Genomic DNA, 17,766 nt, shown 5'->3' with positions numbered 1-17,766 from the left:
AAAGGTATTTCGGTTCACTTTACTTCTCACTTTATACGCTGTATATTCCGGTACTTAAGTCTCCTTTACCGACTTTCAGCTTTTTATTATAATTTCTTTATGGTCGGATTATTGCAATTGACCAAAAAAGAATTCTGAATACCGGCAGTTCTCAATCTTCACCGCGTTGTGTGCAACCGCGACACTCTGTTGTCGTGTATAATTTAGCGTAGACCACTGGTACGTAGAGTGGAAAGAAAAAAAGGGGGACGGGTGTGTGAATGCGGCGCGTTACACGTGTCGCATGCGTTACCCGATGGCGCGCAGATACATACCTTGTAAACAATGTTCGCGGCATGACTCGTATAGCCATGCGAACGACCGCCCGCTGCAACCGGATACACCCGTTTTTCGCAACAATGATTCATCGCCCGAACGTTTTAAACGTACGTCTGTCTGTCCATGGACGACGCTAAAATTTTTCGTTGAACATTTTTTTTTCAGAGGCCAGAGGGGCGTAGCTGTCGAGCGGCGGGAGTGTGAAAAGTGTAAAAACCCAAGAATTTAAAAAGACCCATATAATTTTATTTTCCATCACAATATTAAAAATAATTTATCAGATTTATCAGAAATTGGCTTAATTGAAATATGTATTAATCTAATAGTTTATATTGCTTATTTGATGCACACCACATGCGTATTGTTTTATTATGTACGATTTGTTTATTTATATTGGCAAATATGACTTTGTGCGTGGTATTTGATTATTAAAATGAAAGGTCCCATCAGTAAACTCGGTGGAAGAGATATGAAATATAAAATATGCCGTTTATATTGATCGTCGCATACGCGCTTGTTCATATATCGTTTGTAATTGGCCCTTATCACTCTATTCCATCCACTATCTCATCTTTACTTTTCTCCACATAAGTGCCATCAAATATTTGTCTTTATGACGATGTATCGGTGTGTATCGAGCATATTCTCGCTCCGTAGCACATCGTTATATCGTAATCGAAAATGCCAGAATGGCTTGACGACCAAGGAAAAGATTTTTCATCGAAATTATTTTGTCCCTGTAATAAATTTCGGCGCTTTGAAGAGAATCAAGTGGATCAATTAGCGTTACGTATTCTTTATATTACATTTAGCGTCGTATTTTGTAAATTCAAGTTTTACTTCTATAACTTGATGTTTAAAGTTTTGTTACGGTAATACGACAAAATCAGGGGCATCGTGGTGAAACGAGAGACCGCGGAAACGACGCGACAGGGAAGAAGCCGTCGTAAATTTTCCAGTGACGAGCAACTGCCGCCTGCTGCTGCTGCTGGTGGTGCTGCTGCAAATATGCAGCTGCGTCAAATGCACAAAGCGAGATCGCCCAACCATCTCGCCTGTCGTAAGCGTTTTCACGCCTCCGTCATTCGTGCTTTGGAAACGGCGAACAAAGAAAATTGCTGCTGGCTCTCGTGTCACGCGCAAATTTCACTCCGTGCCTGCTCGATCGGTCATCCATTGAAAGATGCGAGGCTTAGCTTTCTTGTGAACTCTGAGCCGAGCGTTTTCGAATCGACACCTAACTTTTTGGTTTGCAAATACTTCTGTGATAAATGGATAAATCGAGAGGGTCAGTTTGAAGTTTATTTTTCTGCAGCGGAAATGTCGGGACATTATTTTTTTGCGTGGACTATAAACGCGTGCAGGTGAAAGGCTTTTCGCGAGTGATATTCTATGATTCGACGTAGAAACCCTCCCACATTGGGATGTCGAATTCAAATGTTTTTTAGCCATTGCATTTGTTCTAAAAATAGAAAAAAAAAATCCCACACAGACGCGCGCGATTTTTCGCACTAAAGTGCCTATACGCATCACGCTATATACGTGGGCGCAATTCGCATTTTTCGATAGAGCTCGGTCCAGCTCTTTGATTTGTAACCCCAATAGTCCGCGCCGTAAACGAACTCGATCGATGCGCGGCCCCCGACATCCGAAACGCGCGCGCGGCAGAGATAATCCTTTCGGTGCACTCTCCATTTAGTAAAGTTCGTATGGGCCGTGTGGTGTGTGCTACGGGTCGCTTCGATTTTCAGAGCGAGACGAACGAACGGACGGCGAACGAGGGGGGGCGAGGGGGAGGGGGCAGAGAGGGCAAAAGGGAAGTCCACGTTTACGAGCGCGGTTCGCATTTTGCGTTATGGCCGAGGAAATCTGCGTCGCGCGTCCGTGTGCCTCGCGCGTACGCGAAAGCTCGCGCGCGCATGCGGCTGCACCGGCGCATATCCGCATTGTTATGGCTACATTTCCGGTTGTTTGTCGTGCGAGAAGGGACTTGGCAGCTCGCCGTACGTACGTACGTACGTACGTAGACGATCGTGGCACGACCCCGCGGTAAGCTCGTGTGTATGACACGTAATGCCAACGCGATATCTCGACTTCCATTCCTCACATCGATGGACTCGCGCTTCGAAAACTCTTGACATCGGCTTGTATCTCTTGAATTCTAAACGCTACGATCTTTTCCGATGTGTCATGCGACATTTTGAATGCTCGCCAAATTTGTACGTCACCGTTTAACAAAGATATAAAAATATATTGCGGTTATATGTACATTTTTTTTCATTATTGGCGGAGATTTGTGACACACATACACACACACACAATGTGCAGGCAAAATCGTGTCTGCAACGTTTGCCAAAGCTATATGTCTATCTATTTTATTTCTTTTTGGAGAAAATTCGACATTTCTCGTGGAAAGACCGCGCTCTCGAAGCTGAAAAGACGAAAGCCGAATAATTGTCGCACGTTTACCGCATCCCGTAAATAATCACTTGGTACTTGGGCACTGTTTATTGGGAATTCCGGAACGAAGGATGCTGATTAATGTTCCGAAATCGGAATCGCGCTCCAGCGTGAAATCGCGGCCGTATCCGCTTTTCATTCGGTTTTTTGCGGGCCATATATCGGCTTGTATCGTTCCTCTTTTATTTCGGAACGGCGCACGAAGAGAAATTCAATTTGTCAATTTGCATACGTGCCGAAATAAAATCTATCAGGCTTCCGAGAGTTGTAGTTTCCGTTTGTTATTACTTCTTCCTAAATCCCAAAGAGTTGGCTCTTCATCATCCAGAAGCAATCCGAATCGTCGACATTTCGTGAAAAATCAAATCCGTTAAAATCTCTAGATGATAAAACCATTTTTAAACTATAAAGTAATATATTGCTGTGGTATTTTTATTTTTCTTTTTATTATTATTATTTTTTACGTTTTCATCTTGAAGCAAGAATTGAATTGTGTTTTGCTAGAAGTATTTTTTACAAGAATTCTTAACTCTATTCTCATTTTTTTAAAAGAAGCATTGTTTCTGTGTATTTTCTTTTATTTCTGGCAAAGTATTTCAATCTTAAATAATTTGTTTCGTCGATTTTACGCAACAAGAACACATTTTGACACGATGTGATTCAAGTTCTTTTAAGGTATCATCAATGTGAAATTATGAAACATTTGTTTACGGATTTTTAGAAATTTGAGACGAATGTGCAGATAGCGATAGGATGTATGAGCGACAAATTAATGGTGAATAATAAAAGGATATTTTTAAGGTATTTATAAAGACTCGTATATATCAGCTAACTCGAAGCATCTTATATTTATTAGTCCTTTTTCCACGAATGTGCCGTGGATATTTATCCGAGAGTATCCACGAGAGACTTTCGCCCTTGACCGAGCACGTGTAATAGCGTGTATCGAGAATGACGTCGATCCAGGGCCGATGTGTGCTCTGCCCGGTTTTCAGAGCCCCGCCGTATCTATTACCGTAATCTTCCGCCTTGCCGAGCGAGAACGCCGGATTCCGACTTTGAAGCTCGCTTTTGCTGCCACGGCGAAAGTCGAATCGGAAAGTCCTCTCCGTTCTTCCGGTGAACTTGAAATCGATTTAACTTTCCGACGTTTCTCGGGTACATCCTCGTTTACTCGATGTACTCACGGCAAAAGTGATTTCGAAAAATATTCCCTCGCTGGGCAACGAACGGAGAGAAAAACATCGCGTAATATATTCGTATATAATGAACGAAGTGACTAATTGTTAAGCGAGCAAGCGTTCTTCTATTACAAAAACGTTTCCTAGGCGCGTCACATAAATCACGGTTCCTCGGGTTGGATTCAATTAATTGCAGCTTCACGGAAATGATCCTCGGGCGTCATAAATGGGTCGTCGCTCTACCAATTGTACCGGATTCCTCCGTTATACCCGGCGTACTACAATGCCGGCCGTAAAAACGAGAAAGAGCGGGGTGAAACGGAAAAGTTTTCGCGGTTGCTAAAATGGAAAAGTGTGGAGACGGCGGGCATTGTTTCCGGTAACAAGTGCCATTTTCGCGAATGGCACAGTTACCGTGCATTCTCGCCGCGCTCGCGCTCGCGCGCGCGTGGAGCACGTCGACCACGTGCACATACAGAGAGAGCAGAGGCAGGAAGAGCGAGATCGTCGTGTTACGCTATACGTGTCCTATTCAGAAATGCGCCCTGTTCAAAGACCCATTACGAAAATGACCATTAAAATAAATTACTCTCATCACGCCGGCTATAGCGATGGTTTGCTGGCCGCCTATAACGCCAAGCCGGCTAGCTCGATGGCTGCGAATACGTGACACGGAAATAGTCGGCGGTACGAATCAATTTACGTAAATAATAGAGAGAGTACGCGGCTCGCGCCTGGACCGCTAACAATGGGAAAATTCGCGCCACCGGATACACGGCACTGGCCATTAAATCGGACGCATTACGGGTGTACGTGCGAACTTGAAATTTCCCAGCTTAAGCGTACCGTGCTTTTGGAAATATTTCGACGGAATTTATGATATCAAAAAATTTCACAAATCGCATTTGAAGTTTGTAAAAAATTATTAAAACCATATTTTAACCATATTTGATTTGCCACAATCCGTAATATTTAACAAACGTACGTAAAAATAATATTGGCTATTACTAGAACGCTATTGTCTTTTTTTTTTCATAGTTAATCGTATGATTATACATAGAAGCATATAAAAGAATATTTGTTTCAATTAATAGGATTGTTTCAAAGCTTTCGTAACTTTTTACAAATTTTATTATAATAATGTATGACAAGATGACATTAATTAATTAATGTTATTCTTTCTTTTTTAATAAGACACTTTGCATTGTTTCTGTTTGGTCTATTTCTTATTCGCAAAATTCAAGAAATGTTGAGCTATATAACATAATCTTTTGCAAACACAAAGACTTTAAAATTGCTTGATATAAGTAAATAAGGTGTTATAATATTTAGATAACCTGTTAAAACCCAAACTATCGCATATAACAGCTTCATCTTTTCCTCGTCGTATCAAAGCTAAGCTTAAAATATAGATATTACAATTACAACGATTAATAAAATGATAATTTTTTAATCTATTTGATACATCTAAAAAGGAGATAGAGTTAATTAAAAATATAATTTAGAAGTTTGTGGATGAAGATAATAACGCTTTTATTTTTTGTAAATTTTGATAGAAATATATTCACAGATTTCTCTTTTATAATATTATTACCAGCGTATTTTTTATAGCTATACAGGCAAATTTTTTTTCAATTATAGCGCGTAATATTTTAATCGGTAAACGGACTACTCTCTGTTTGTACGGTTCGCATCTGTATAGATTCGCGTCAGAATTAAAACCGGTGTTTGTACTAGCGAGGCACATTGCCTTTATACAAATGGCATTTATACGTGCCCGAGTTCTACAAACATTTCCAGTAAACCTTGTTTGTACCAGTATTACACTGATATTTTTAATTCTCGCCGGCTTGTACACGAATCGACTTTCCTGTTTACGGAAACCAACAACATCTGTTATTTCAAATTTATGCTTGGCTACAAACAGATCTATATTTAGCTTTGACGTTGCGCATTTCCAAAAAACACTTTTTTTTATTATCGATAACATGCAAATTATTTCTATCAGTTTGCTTACATCAGATTGTCGTCAATAGTATTTTTTTCAATTTGCAAGGTAGAATTGTTTTCTATTCTATTCCAAAAAGTACACATTATGTGAACAACTCTTTGTTAGACTTTGTTTTCATAAAGTATATCTTTTTGTTAACTTTCACGTGATGGCCGTAATCGATAAACTTTGCCGAAGGCGACTCACTCTCTCTCTCTCTTTCTATCTCTTTCTCTAGCGGGTTTAGGAAATAGCAGAATAATTCATTTATAGCGAACACTATAATTCCATTTTACTGGGTAGTGACATTAACTTACCGATCGATCGCGTGAAACAAAACATCAGATAATTTCCATTGTATCTCGATATTGCATCGCACTTTTTCTGAGTAATATCGACTATCGTTATCACCACGTTTCTTCGATATTAATTATTACGTCCGACAGCATATCAGAAACTGTGCGCGCGGAGAAACACGCGCGGCGGTAATTGAATCTCTTCGTTCCATTAAAATTCTTCAAGCAAAGTCGATCTCTTACTAGAAGAGGCCTCTCTTTTTCTCTCTATGTGTATGCTTTTTTTATCGTAGTTCTAAATGATAGGGAAGTTCTATTTCATTCGCATTTGTCGGAAATTTTCTGTCTTTATTTTTCACCGCGGCGTGGGATCTTTTTCGCACGGAAGTCAAACGTGCGTTCGATGGCGGATAAAATGCCAGTACATCAAAATCCTTTTTCGGCACGATTCAGCAAATATTGACGCTCGCGAATTGAAATTTGCATCGACAGCGAAATTGGCAAAATATTTCCGTACGTAAAAGAGAACGTTAGGCTGCGGTGGCGGTGAAAACGAGACGAGAGTTGAGAGGAACGGCAAAAGGGAACGAGGGTCTTCCCGTGGGATACGACCGGACGAAGGGAAAACTGTAGCCTTAAATTTAATATGACGCGTGCTACGATCGATTCAGGACGCGCTTCCCACAGCCATTCGTTCCGCCAATCGAATTCCATGGCATATATTATGCGGCTTCTCGGTACTGTTCCACAGGATGCAACATGCGCGCCGAGTGTTTTCACGATCGTTTTATTTGGCGAAATAGAACTATCGTTTCTTTTCATTGTTTCTCCGAGCTTACACTATGCGCGAAAGGCATCGTTAGATTTCCATAAAACTTGAAGTATCGAGTTAAACGATAAAACAGAATATAAAGATTAGCTCGGTTACTGCGAAGCTATTTTTTTTTCTAAATGTACGTACCTATGTTAAGGTTGTTATATCGTTAACTGTATTTGCTATATTTTACTAACCTGCTGATTTATCAATTTCTGATATATGGATTGAAAAGATTATCAGATAAATGATATAAATAAGAAATGTACATCATTGAGGAAAAAAATAGATAGTCTTTAATTTATTTTATTTTAAAATTTTTAAAAATTATTTATCAGTTTGTAATCTGATACATAGAACCTAACAATATCACGTACACAACTAATTAAAATTGTCATTTTTATTGGCCCGTTTTTCTAATAATGATCTATCTTTCGATTTTCAGGGTCCGGTCGGAGAGGTGGGCGGCGTGAGGCTGCCACTGCAGTCGTTACATGGATACGGATCTGTGTTCATGTACTCGGCGTCGACGAGTCCCGGGGGTGGAGGTGGCCAGGGTGGCGGAGGCGGGGGTGAAGTCACTCTCCGCCTCCGCGAACCCGAGGACATTCCCGAAGAGGTCCTCGCCCGCCTCGAGGACACCGCCACCCTCTCCATCTCTCTTCAAAGCGATGCAGTCCTGAGGCTAGGGGCGGCTGGCGCAGGTAACATGCCTCTTACCCTCTTCTTCACGTTTGCTTACTGATCAAACATAAAACGCGCGCAGAAGTGCGCTTGTTATGATACCGTAGAAGATGGTTAGACATGAAAGTTGCTACGATCGATCAAGTAATTCCAACAAAAATAGCGTTCTATAGCCCGGTAGTCAACTAAATTATATTGATATGTTAAAGTTTTGTCAGAATAGCTAGAAGCGAATGCCAACACGAAAAGACAACTTTTTATAAGTACAAAGCGGAGATTAACTCGCATCTTATATTATAATACATTATTAAGATTATAGTACATAACTATATTAGACTCTATTGCGTATAAATCGATTTCTGTAGTATAATAATAGCTTTAATGTTTTACTTAAATTTATTTCCATGCTTTTTCGCATTAAGATCGACCGCTGTATTTCGTTTGTTTTTTTTCACTGCGGTTGCGGCAGAGCTAAAAAGGTTTCTATCCCGACTACCCCTGAATCGTGGCGGCATATAATAAATAATTGGCTTATACGATGCATAAATTTCTACTGGTTACTCTGGGATTTATTATAACGGAGGTCGCTTCCCTCATATTTTTGGGATCGCGTTTAATTCCCGCGTTTTCGAAGAGCACTCGGTCCTGGTCCGAGTAGATTAGCCCCATATCCAACCCCGTGTGTGCTCTAATGCAGAATTATTTCGATGGATTAGAGTAATCCTTGCTTTATGTGATCAGATCCGAGACTTTCCCCGACAAAGCGATCCGCTTGCGTTACCGATAGTTCTTGGACGACGAAATTCACAAAGCCAATTAATGCAATTCAAACGTTTATTTTCTCAAATATAATCGATATAATACTATTAATGGTAATAATGAAATCTGGATTTTTATCTCTAAAATTGAAACATTTTTATTTATATACGAAGATATTAATTTATTCTTTAGTTTTTTAAATGTTAAGTCATTAATTATTGATTATTATCGCAATATACGTGATGTATTGTAATACCGGATTTATGATTTATCTGAGCACATTAAGATAAATAGACGAAGATGATAAATTACAATGTATAAATGAGATAAAGAAGCACATTGAATTTTGGACATCGCGTTTATCTCCGCGTGCAGCGAGCATTTCGATCTTATTCGTTCTTACGAACAAAGAGTCCGGCAATTCAGGGTTCTACTTCTATAGAAACGCACGGAATCAAACGATTATTGCTTTCTTCTAAACGGCGCAGGTGACTATTCGGATTGGATCGTTTCTCGAGCGCCGAAAGCAAGAAGCCGAATCGTTTATATCGGCGCTTAAACTCACAGCCTTTCTCCATTTTCAGTTTTCCGAAGCTCGAAACTTTTAGACTTTCCTTATAGTTGCCATTTTCCATTCAGCCGAGGCATTCATGTTCCTTCCTTCCTTCGGTAATTCTACTTCATCGGGTCTTTTTACGAACGGTTGCCGATACGGAGAACTTCAGCACGAAAATTCCGTGAGAAATACATGTGGGTTCTCATGCTCGAAGATCAAGAGAGAGACATAGCGCCAGGATCTCTTTCAGCAATCAGGGATTATATTTCGAATTCGGTGATATGGAGCGGCAAATACTTTGTTCAAAATTCCTGCGCACCTATCTTTATATAGAATGTCCCGGATCACTGTCGTTTTTTCTTTCAGTTCAGATCCATTGACGAATCTCAGAATCAATCTGGAAAGTTTACCTTGGAATATTGCTTACGGCGGAAAATATGATAGAGCCGTGATAGGAAGATTTTTTTCTGATACTATGATTTTATTTAAAATCTTTCGTAAATTGAAGATTTCCGATCGGTCGTCTGAATATGAAGCTGGATGTAAAATAGCACTTTTCTACGTATTTGAAAAAGAAATTCCTTTTATTAACTCAAAGAATATGCGTAGCGTACAGAACTAACGGGAACATTTATTATCATAAAATATACTATCAAGTGATGCCTATTTAGACTTATTGATTTGTTTTGAGTTTATAATATTCAGTCGCAATTTTACTTTACCAATCTTCGTTCTTTTCAACGTGAGTTTTGCGAAAACATGCTTCTCCCGTAAACTATAAAGTAGCCAAACAGTAAAACAAAATATAAGAATTTGAAACCAATATCGTGGTGTTTATCGATTTCCCGACTTTTAAAAAAGAAACAACTTTAACTTCGTTGAAAGCGTTTGCCGTCGAAGCGAGACGCATGCAAACTTTCGATACGAAATACGGATATCTAAAAGGTCGAAAGTTTTTTTTTCTTCTCAGAATCGGGCACCAAGGGAGGGATTCGCCTTTGCGGAAAGGCGATCCAGGGACGATCGAGAACGTTAACTTTCAAACGATTTGTCAGAGCCGAGCCACAGCGGTCTGGCCCGATTCTCGCTCACACGTCCCCATAAATCCCGGATTTTCATAAGTTTTTCTCCCCCATCCCCCGATCTGCAGTTCCCTCTCCCCTCGGTTCCCACTACTGCCCCCCTTTTCGTATCGCATCTCTCGAGCGCCTTCGCCGAAATCGATCCGAGATATATCTTTTGCTCGCCTTTCTCCTTTCGTTCTTACTAATGCCGCGGAATCGCGGCTCTCGGGGAAAGAAAGACGGTGCGGGGGAGATTTATCGAAGTTGCGGCTTGTTACGGGGGCTTTAGACTTCCGGCAGGAAAGGGTGGAGGACGGTGCTCCATGCACAGCTCGAGCTGTAGAGCCGAGGCAGCTGGGAGAAGAAGAGAGGTGCTAGCGATTGATTAAGAGGGTCGTTTGTGCCAAGGAAATGCTACTTGAAACGCCACCGCTATCCGAGCCCATTCTCGAGCACGCCCGTTCCGCGCTCTGACTTTTTTCTTCTTGCGGCACCTATCCTCGCTGCGGGACGTTACGGCGAATCACTTCAAGACATTAAAGACAATGGCAGGGTTTCGAAGTTGGTTTCGAAGCTTAACTCGGTGATTATTATAGAAATCAGAAAACTGCGGGTGAAATTTAATTGATAATAAAAGATCCAGGAGAGAGCGAAGAGAAAGAAATTAGAAAGTCAGATTATTGCTGTTCAAACTATTTAACAGAATTGAAACTTTAATTCTTATAATATAATATTTCCTTCATTAAGGACTTTATTTGTATCCGTATTTAAAAGTAAAAATTCTCTACAATTTTTTATACTTTCGACGTCAAGTAAGCGTATCTCGAGTTGCGCTAATTATATCTTTTGAACGAATTACGGATCCCTTTCTTGATTATTGAATAACGCAAGGTTTGACAAATAGCGACAATATCCTTGTGGATCAATGCGGGTCAAAGGGTCGAAACCATTCCAACCATTCACAGTATCGATTATTGGGAGCCTTACCCAAAGTACCATTCGGTACTTAAGCGACAGTCTGACAGTGTAATAGGGTTTCCCCAGTAATGCGACAGTATCAATAATCAGACACATTGAAATTAATCCAAGCTGTTTGCTCGGATAACGATAATACGGAAATAAACTATCCTATTCTGCAGAATATTGGCAGAACGTATTTGGAAGTTAAAAGAAATTGGTAATATTACAATAATCGGAATCTTTTATTGCTGGTGTATTATTCGCATAAATAATTTTGCTGTTAAAATTATTTATTAAAGAATGAGACAGCGTGGAAAATTTTATTGTGTGTAATTGTAATTCTTTCCTTTATAAATATTATTATATATTATTGTTTATCGAGACATTCCTGATAACAATCATTAAGAAATTATAAAAAGATTATTAAATTATGTTAAAAGTATATGGCATACAAAATTGAATGTTTAAAAGAAAAATAATGTTTTTTTTTTTTACAAAAACATTAACATAGATATAGACGCTTTTTTTTACCAAAGCCATCGTAATTTATTTATATATTTAGCACTGCTCTAGAAAATATTGGATATAATTTTGGATGATATTGGAAACTTCTCCGTGAGGGTTTTTATTTTCGAGGAAAACTTTCAAAGTTTTTTAATTTTACTTTCTCGGTGTTTAAACTCAAAATTCGAAAGTCTCGAAGAAAGACAGTATTAATCAATTTTTTTTATTTGTTGAAATATTTTAAATTGACTAGAGACTATATAAAAAAACGGGATATTTTTAGAACATTCTTAGCAGAATATGTAGTTTTAATGTTAAAAGATTTCCTTTAATTCGGATGGTATTTGTAAGCGAGAAATAAAAACGCCACAATCTGTAGATGAATACCTCGAGGATACGCAAAACGATAGAACCGCGGAATCGAGCGATGTTGCGTGCACAAGGACGGGGATAAGAAACGCTGAAACGCATGTAATACCGTTGCGGTAATACCGTAAACCGGAAAAGAATGAAACTAGGCGCAATAAAGGAGCCGAGAATACTCGGCGAGCGCGGAGGGGCAATAAGTCTGAAATATGCCAGCGTTTTATTCTCGCCGTACGAATATCCGGCGCGAAGGCAATGGGGAACGAGTGCGGTGACAAAGAGAACTCGAGAATGGCGAGAGAAAGAGACGGTGGGTTCCGCATTCGGAAAAAAATACCTGCGATGTACACGGCTTACACGGGGGCGAGAGCACGACAGAGCGGGCGTATGCACAATTCTCTGGCAACGTGTGCCGTATAAATAGACACGAGAAAAAGAGAGACCGAGAGACAGAGAGGCGAGGAAAAACACAAGGGCAGGAAAGAGGGAGAGTGAGAAAAATAGGGAAAGGTATGTACGCGCGGTGGAACTCGAAGGTGGAAAACTTTATGGCAAGAGAGCGAAAGAGAGAGGGGTGGGAGGGGAGAGCAATTCTCGTTATAACTTTGGCGCCCCGCGGAAACTTAAACTGCTGCGAGCCGAACATGCAGAACTTTCGGCCGTTTTCCTACTCGGGACAATCCGGATCGCCCATCCCTTTCTACACTTCCTTTGCTTCCACCTCCGGGTTTGCCCCAGGTACGCGCACCGTCGTCATCGTCGTCCTTTTCACGAGGGACTGCTCTTTTAATATTGTCGGAGAGAATGCCTCAGGTAAATCGCGTTCCCATGTCGCTGTGACTTTTGGTGTAAAAAATGCGTGCGTGATGCACTCTTATATATAATTCGAACTTTGCCCCATGAATTCGAGGACGAGTGGGAGTGAAGTGTAAATCAGAAATTACCGACGTGACCGACGACGATTGGCATTTTTTTTTGAAAAAAACGTTTCATTAAACTTTTCGTATAAATGTAAAAAAAAAAGTAACATATAACAGTCGCGAGACTATCTAGATTAAAATTTCTCCACGTAGAGAATTTCTTCACGTGCGAAAACGTTATTACTGTTAAGTAAGTTTTTAAACAGTAACGTGTGCTCCCTTATTTTATTAAATCCACACATTTTACATTCGCGACGATGCTGATTCGTCTTTAAGTAGCAGTGGTTTCAAATCTTCTGCATTCACAAAACTTGCCGTCGTCGTTGCGACGTCTGAAAACTTCGCGCTCTCCCTTCGAGTCTCTCTTTTCCTTCTTTTTCCCAGGGCGATGTTGCGCACTAAGAAACTCTCTTTTGCCTCAACAGCTTGCGATCTACAACGTTCGCGGAGAATTCGTTTAGCAGCCACGTTGCTTGCTCGCGCGCAGTTCCATTCCTCATGAAATTGCGTCACGTGTCCCATGGAGTGTTATTGGCCTAAAACGACGATTTTCCCGTTTACCGCGATTGACTGGGTAAATTGTGCGTCGTCCGACACTCGTTCAATCTCGGTTCTAATTTCGAGTAGCCTTGCGCTTGAAGATACTGCCGAGTATATATTTGTCGCGTATAATTACAAACGCTATTTTATTATGATATTTTATTGGGCCGAAGAAATATAGCAAACTTATTTAAGCTCTGAATAAATCATTTAATTTTTAATGAATTTTTTTATATCTAACATCTGTACTTACATCATTCTTATTTATAGGTAACATCAAACGTCGATTATTTAGAAAACTGACATAAATTTTGCTCTAGATTAGAACTTTTAATATAAAAATATAATTATTGCGATCTCGATGTTTTCGATATTGAAATATGCCTCTAATTGATTTTCAGAATACATTGTTAAAGTATTTATATGCGGATGATCGTGGGAGATCTTGTATTAAATTCTATAATCCTTTACATTTTTTAACGTTTCTTTATTTCTTCTGAAAAACTTTAGAGTACGTAAATAATAGAACGCTTAGCATTTTCAAACATGGTTGGTCAAGAAATTTGAGAACTTTGATTACGTAGTAAAATTGATATCAAAATTTATAGTCAGTTTTGAGACAAATAAATATGAAAGTATATACATCCCAAATTATTATAAGAAATGTCGGGAATATTTATCATCAAGTAAAGCCATTGTGTATCTCCGTGGCAGTCTCAGCGCATTTAATTCACGTCATTGCGCTTGTAGATTTGGCGTTTGCACAGGGAATAAGTGTGAATAACCCCCAGTCGCAATGATTTATGATGCGCGATGAATATTTATTGATGAATGATCGTGCGCGCGCGTTTTGTACCGGATCTATTTGATATTTCGTTGTGACGAGACGGCCGGATCGTGGGATGACAGCTGGGGCCTTTTAGGGCGGAATGCAGCGCACGGTGAAATTGTTGTGATATCCGGCTACGTGGCGCACGGTGATCCCCGTCGCGGACGAAACTACGTAAATTATGAATGCTGTTTGACTGCATGCCAGCTACACCCCATAACCGACAACTGCCATGACCCCGGGCTTTGCACGTGTCTGGTATACGTATAGAGGCCACGGCGCGGCGCATAGAGCGGGAGGCTGTGGAAGCGCACGTGCGCGGAACTGCAAACAGGCGGAATAAATTCTCGCAGCGTCATACACACCGCTGCGAACATGACCGGCTCAGGAACGACACGTTTCCTTCAAGGCGGACACGTTTGTATGAAGTTGAATTTTTATGAGAGGGATAATCATGAGCAATCTAGTCTTGACTTATGCTACGAAGCGCGCTATTTTACATTAGATTGGCGCGGAATTTCCTCAATATTCCGTTGAACGGGCCAAGGACAGCAAATGTCGCGGATGTTATCGCAGAGACGCATCGGAGGTCCCGTCTCTCGTTTCCCGTATACGAGAATTTGCGCCGCGACTTCTCAACAGTACGAGTTCTGTATATTTTCCCTGGATATGAAGTCGAAATACCGGGAAAGCACCGTGGCGGCCGAAAAATAACAAGGATGATACGATGAGAGTTAGGTAAACCAAATGTTTATCCGCGATACGGCTACATCCAGTGCCGAACGAACGAAAGAACGAACGAGCGAACGAGCGAATCGATTTCGCCCACATAGCCGACGGCAAGCCGCGTTGAAAATAATAAAAGGACCAACAGTGCTTGCAATTTATACCCCCCGGTAGGGCCGGCGTGCATGTCTCACGGTAGTGCATTCCGGTCGATCCCCCGGCCAGTGTGTTTCCGACCGAGAGATAAAGGCGTCGCGTTGGCTTACAACCCGCCCGTATATATTCAGGGCGCGCTTTTAGCACCGATCGTGCCCACGGTCACTAACTAAAAAGGGATCAAAGGGCAGAGAGCGCGGCCGCCTCGACGTGTCGGACGCGTGTTTTTGCCGCCGCGATTACTTTTTTACAATGGCGTTTTTCATCGTGACTCGACATGCCGTACCTACGCCCGTCCGATTTTCGAGATTCGGTGACGCGATTCGCGAAAAACCCGCCATCCCGAAATCCGAATTTCTTCGAAAGAGTTTTTCCCGAAATTTTTCATCAAACGCGCGACATATTTTGCAAGGCGTATTTGACTACTATAGAATACAAAACGTTGATTTCTTATAAACGGAATACTTTATAGAAAGAACACAGCGAAACATTCTACATGAAAATACGTCATGTCTTTTAGCATAATATAGCAGTTCTTCTCATTTGAAAGTATATATCATTATTGCTTTTTCCCATGCAAGAGAAGCTGTTATCAGTATTTCTTCATACGTCTCTTATCCTCGCGCGCTTTGTAATTCATATATTTAGTTTATATTTAAATATGTAAATGTGACGGTATATATCGCGTTGATTCCTCCATAGAGGCGGATCGTTGAAATTCGTGCTAGGCCAACCCAACGGCGGATTATCGCGTTTACTCGTTAGAAGAAAGCGCGATGCTGACAAGAGAAAAGGCAGGATGGGGTTCGGTGCTCAACATAAAGGACAGCCGGGTTGCACGGTGGGAAATTAGTCTGCAAAATTTCCCCCGGAATTACGTCGTAAATTAAAGTTTGTACACGCGAGTGAATCTGCATCCCCCTCTCCTACGTCCGCCCTTTTCTGTCTTCCCTTTTCGCCACCCCGGCGCGATTCGCCGAAACGAATTCTTCCCTCTTCCGAGTTTCGGCCGCGAAATTAATTCGAAAATAACGAGATGCGCGAAAAAGTATCTCCCCTCGTTATCTCGTCAACCGTAACCATCCGTCATTCATTGAAAGACGCATCGACCGACGTGTGTATATAACGCATCTATATTCTCTTATAATTATGCCCGAATTCATTTGCATGTACTCAAATATATCGTATAGTCATCGTATATGAGCAAAATTTAATCACAATTTTACTTTCGCTTCTATAAGAGCTATTATCCAGTTTTTACATTAGTTTTATTTCTTATGTTTTATATTGGCAAAATTGAATACAACTAATATTTCCTAAACTGTCGAATATACTTATTGAACAATGGTATCAATAATTAAATGGTCAAAATTTCAAAGATTAATAAAAAAAAATTTAGATTTTTTTTATGGAAGGTATATAGGAAAATGAATAAAAATAAAATGTAATTGTAAATACATAATATATTTTATTTCTTTTATTAATTTGTAGGTAATTAGTTACATTCTAAATTGGTACATTTATCTGCCGTCAATCATTATATAGTCATCAGTTATCTGCTAAATTATGAAGACACCCAATTTTTAACTTGCACTTTAATTCTTGTCTTGTTCTCCTCACTTTCTTCCGTTATCTATGTTCGAAGTTGCGATTTTGCTTGCCGAACGCATCGGCGGCCGACTTATCGATATACGGGCACGTATAATCTTCAAACAGATTTAGTTTCTGATCTGCAAGACTTACATAACGGCTTACGTAATGGTTACGGGTTGTCAGTATTAGCGGCAGTAGCGCCGAGTCAATATTGATACGGGCGCACGATGAAACTGGAGACCCCTATCCGTTTGTGCATTCTGGATATTGAATTCTGCAGTCGGATCGTCCAGGATCGCGGTTGCCGCGATTTGGCGCTTGATGACGATCGGCGATCCGAATTGGCAGTTTATATCGCTCTCGGAACGCTCGTTAGGTTCATATTCCGCAGGGGATAGCGGCGATCTCGCGATTATCGGATCGATTTGCGCCGAGTCCCTCGATAGCTGTCGCAGAAATTCTCCTGAGCTCGGTGACGGAGGTCGTCGTAGTAATCATACGTTAATTACGTATAATCCATGATCTGCTTAACCCAGCGACAACGATCGATAGCACGAGTGGCAGCGTACAGTTATCCATACACAGCAGTCCCAACTAGGTTTATACCTGCTGACACAGTTCTGTAATTTTGCGTTGTTAAACAGTTTTGAGGTTCTTTACGTTCCATAAACGATCTCATTCCTTTTTCCCCCTTTCACGGTGATTAAAAGGTCCGAACGTCGATTTTCATGAAGCCACAAAGCAGTTTTTTTTAATAACCTAATAACCGGTGATCATACCGAACGCCAACGGGTAATCCTTCGAGCCCGCACGCTCTTTTATCTTCAATTTTTCTCGCGATCGCATACTCCGCTGTTGCACCAGCGAAATTTGATTGCCGTCGTTACAGTTCACGTGCACTTTGCGCATACATGAATATTCCGCGCGCCGCTAACAACGGTATTCCACGCTTCGTTGCGGGACGCCACAAAAGAACGGAAACTACCCCCCTACTATATTGATTGTCATGAATAGCGTTCGGCAGAAGTCCCTACTTTGCCGAATAAGTCT

At 40.7% G+C, this 17,766-nt stretch overlaps 1 protein-coding gene across 5 annotated transcripts in view; it reads left to right on the top strand.

Moving 5' to 3' along the window:
• The window catches only part of LOC112468910, a 305,546-nt gene that overhangs the window by 150,265 nt on the left and 137,515 nt on the right, over positions 1 to 17,766 (top strand). For all 5 annotated transcript variants that reach the window (XM_025038317.1, XM_025038320.1, XM_025038318.1 and 2 more), the window contains one exon: positions 7,505 to 7,763. In XM_025038317.1, the coding sequence (XP_024894085.1) occupies positions 7,505 to 7,763 (259 nt within the window). The remainder of the gene's footprint in view (positions 1 to 7,504; positions 7,764 to 17,766) is intronic.

Source organism: Temnothorax curvispinosus, unplaced genomic scaffold, assembly GCF_003070985.1.
Source record: "Temnothorax curvispinosus isolate PA1 unplaced genomic scaffold, ASM307098v1 QBEX01002228.1, whole genome shotgun sequence".
NCBI lineage: Eukaryota > Metazoa > Arthropoda > Insecta > Hymenoptera > Formicidae > Temnothorax > Temnothorax curvispinosus.
The sequence above is the reverse complement of the archived record's forward strand: the minus strand, read 5'-3'. Positions and strand labels throughout refer to the sequence as shown.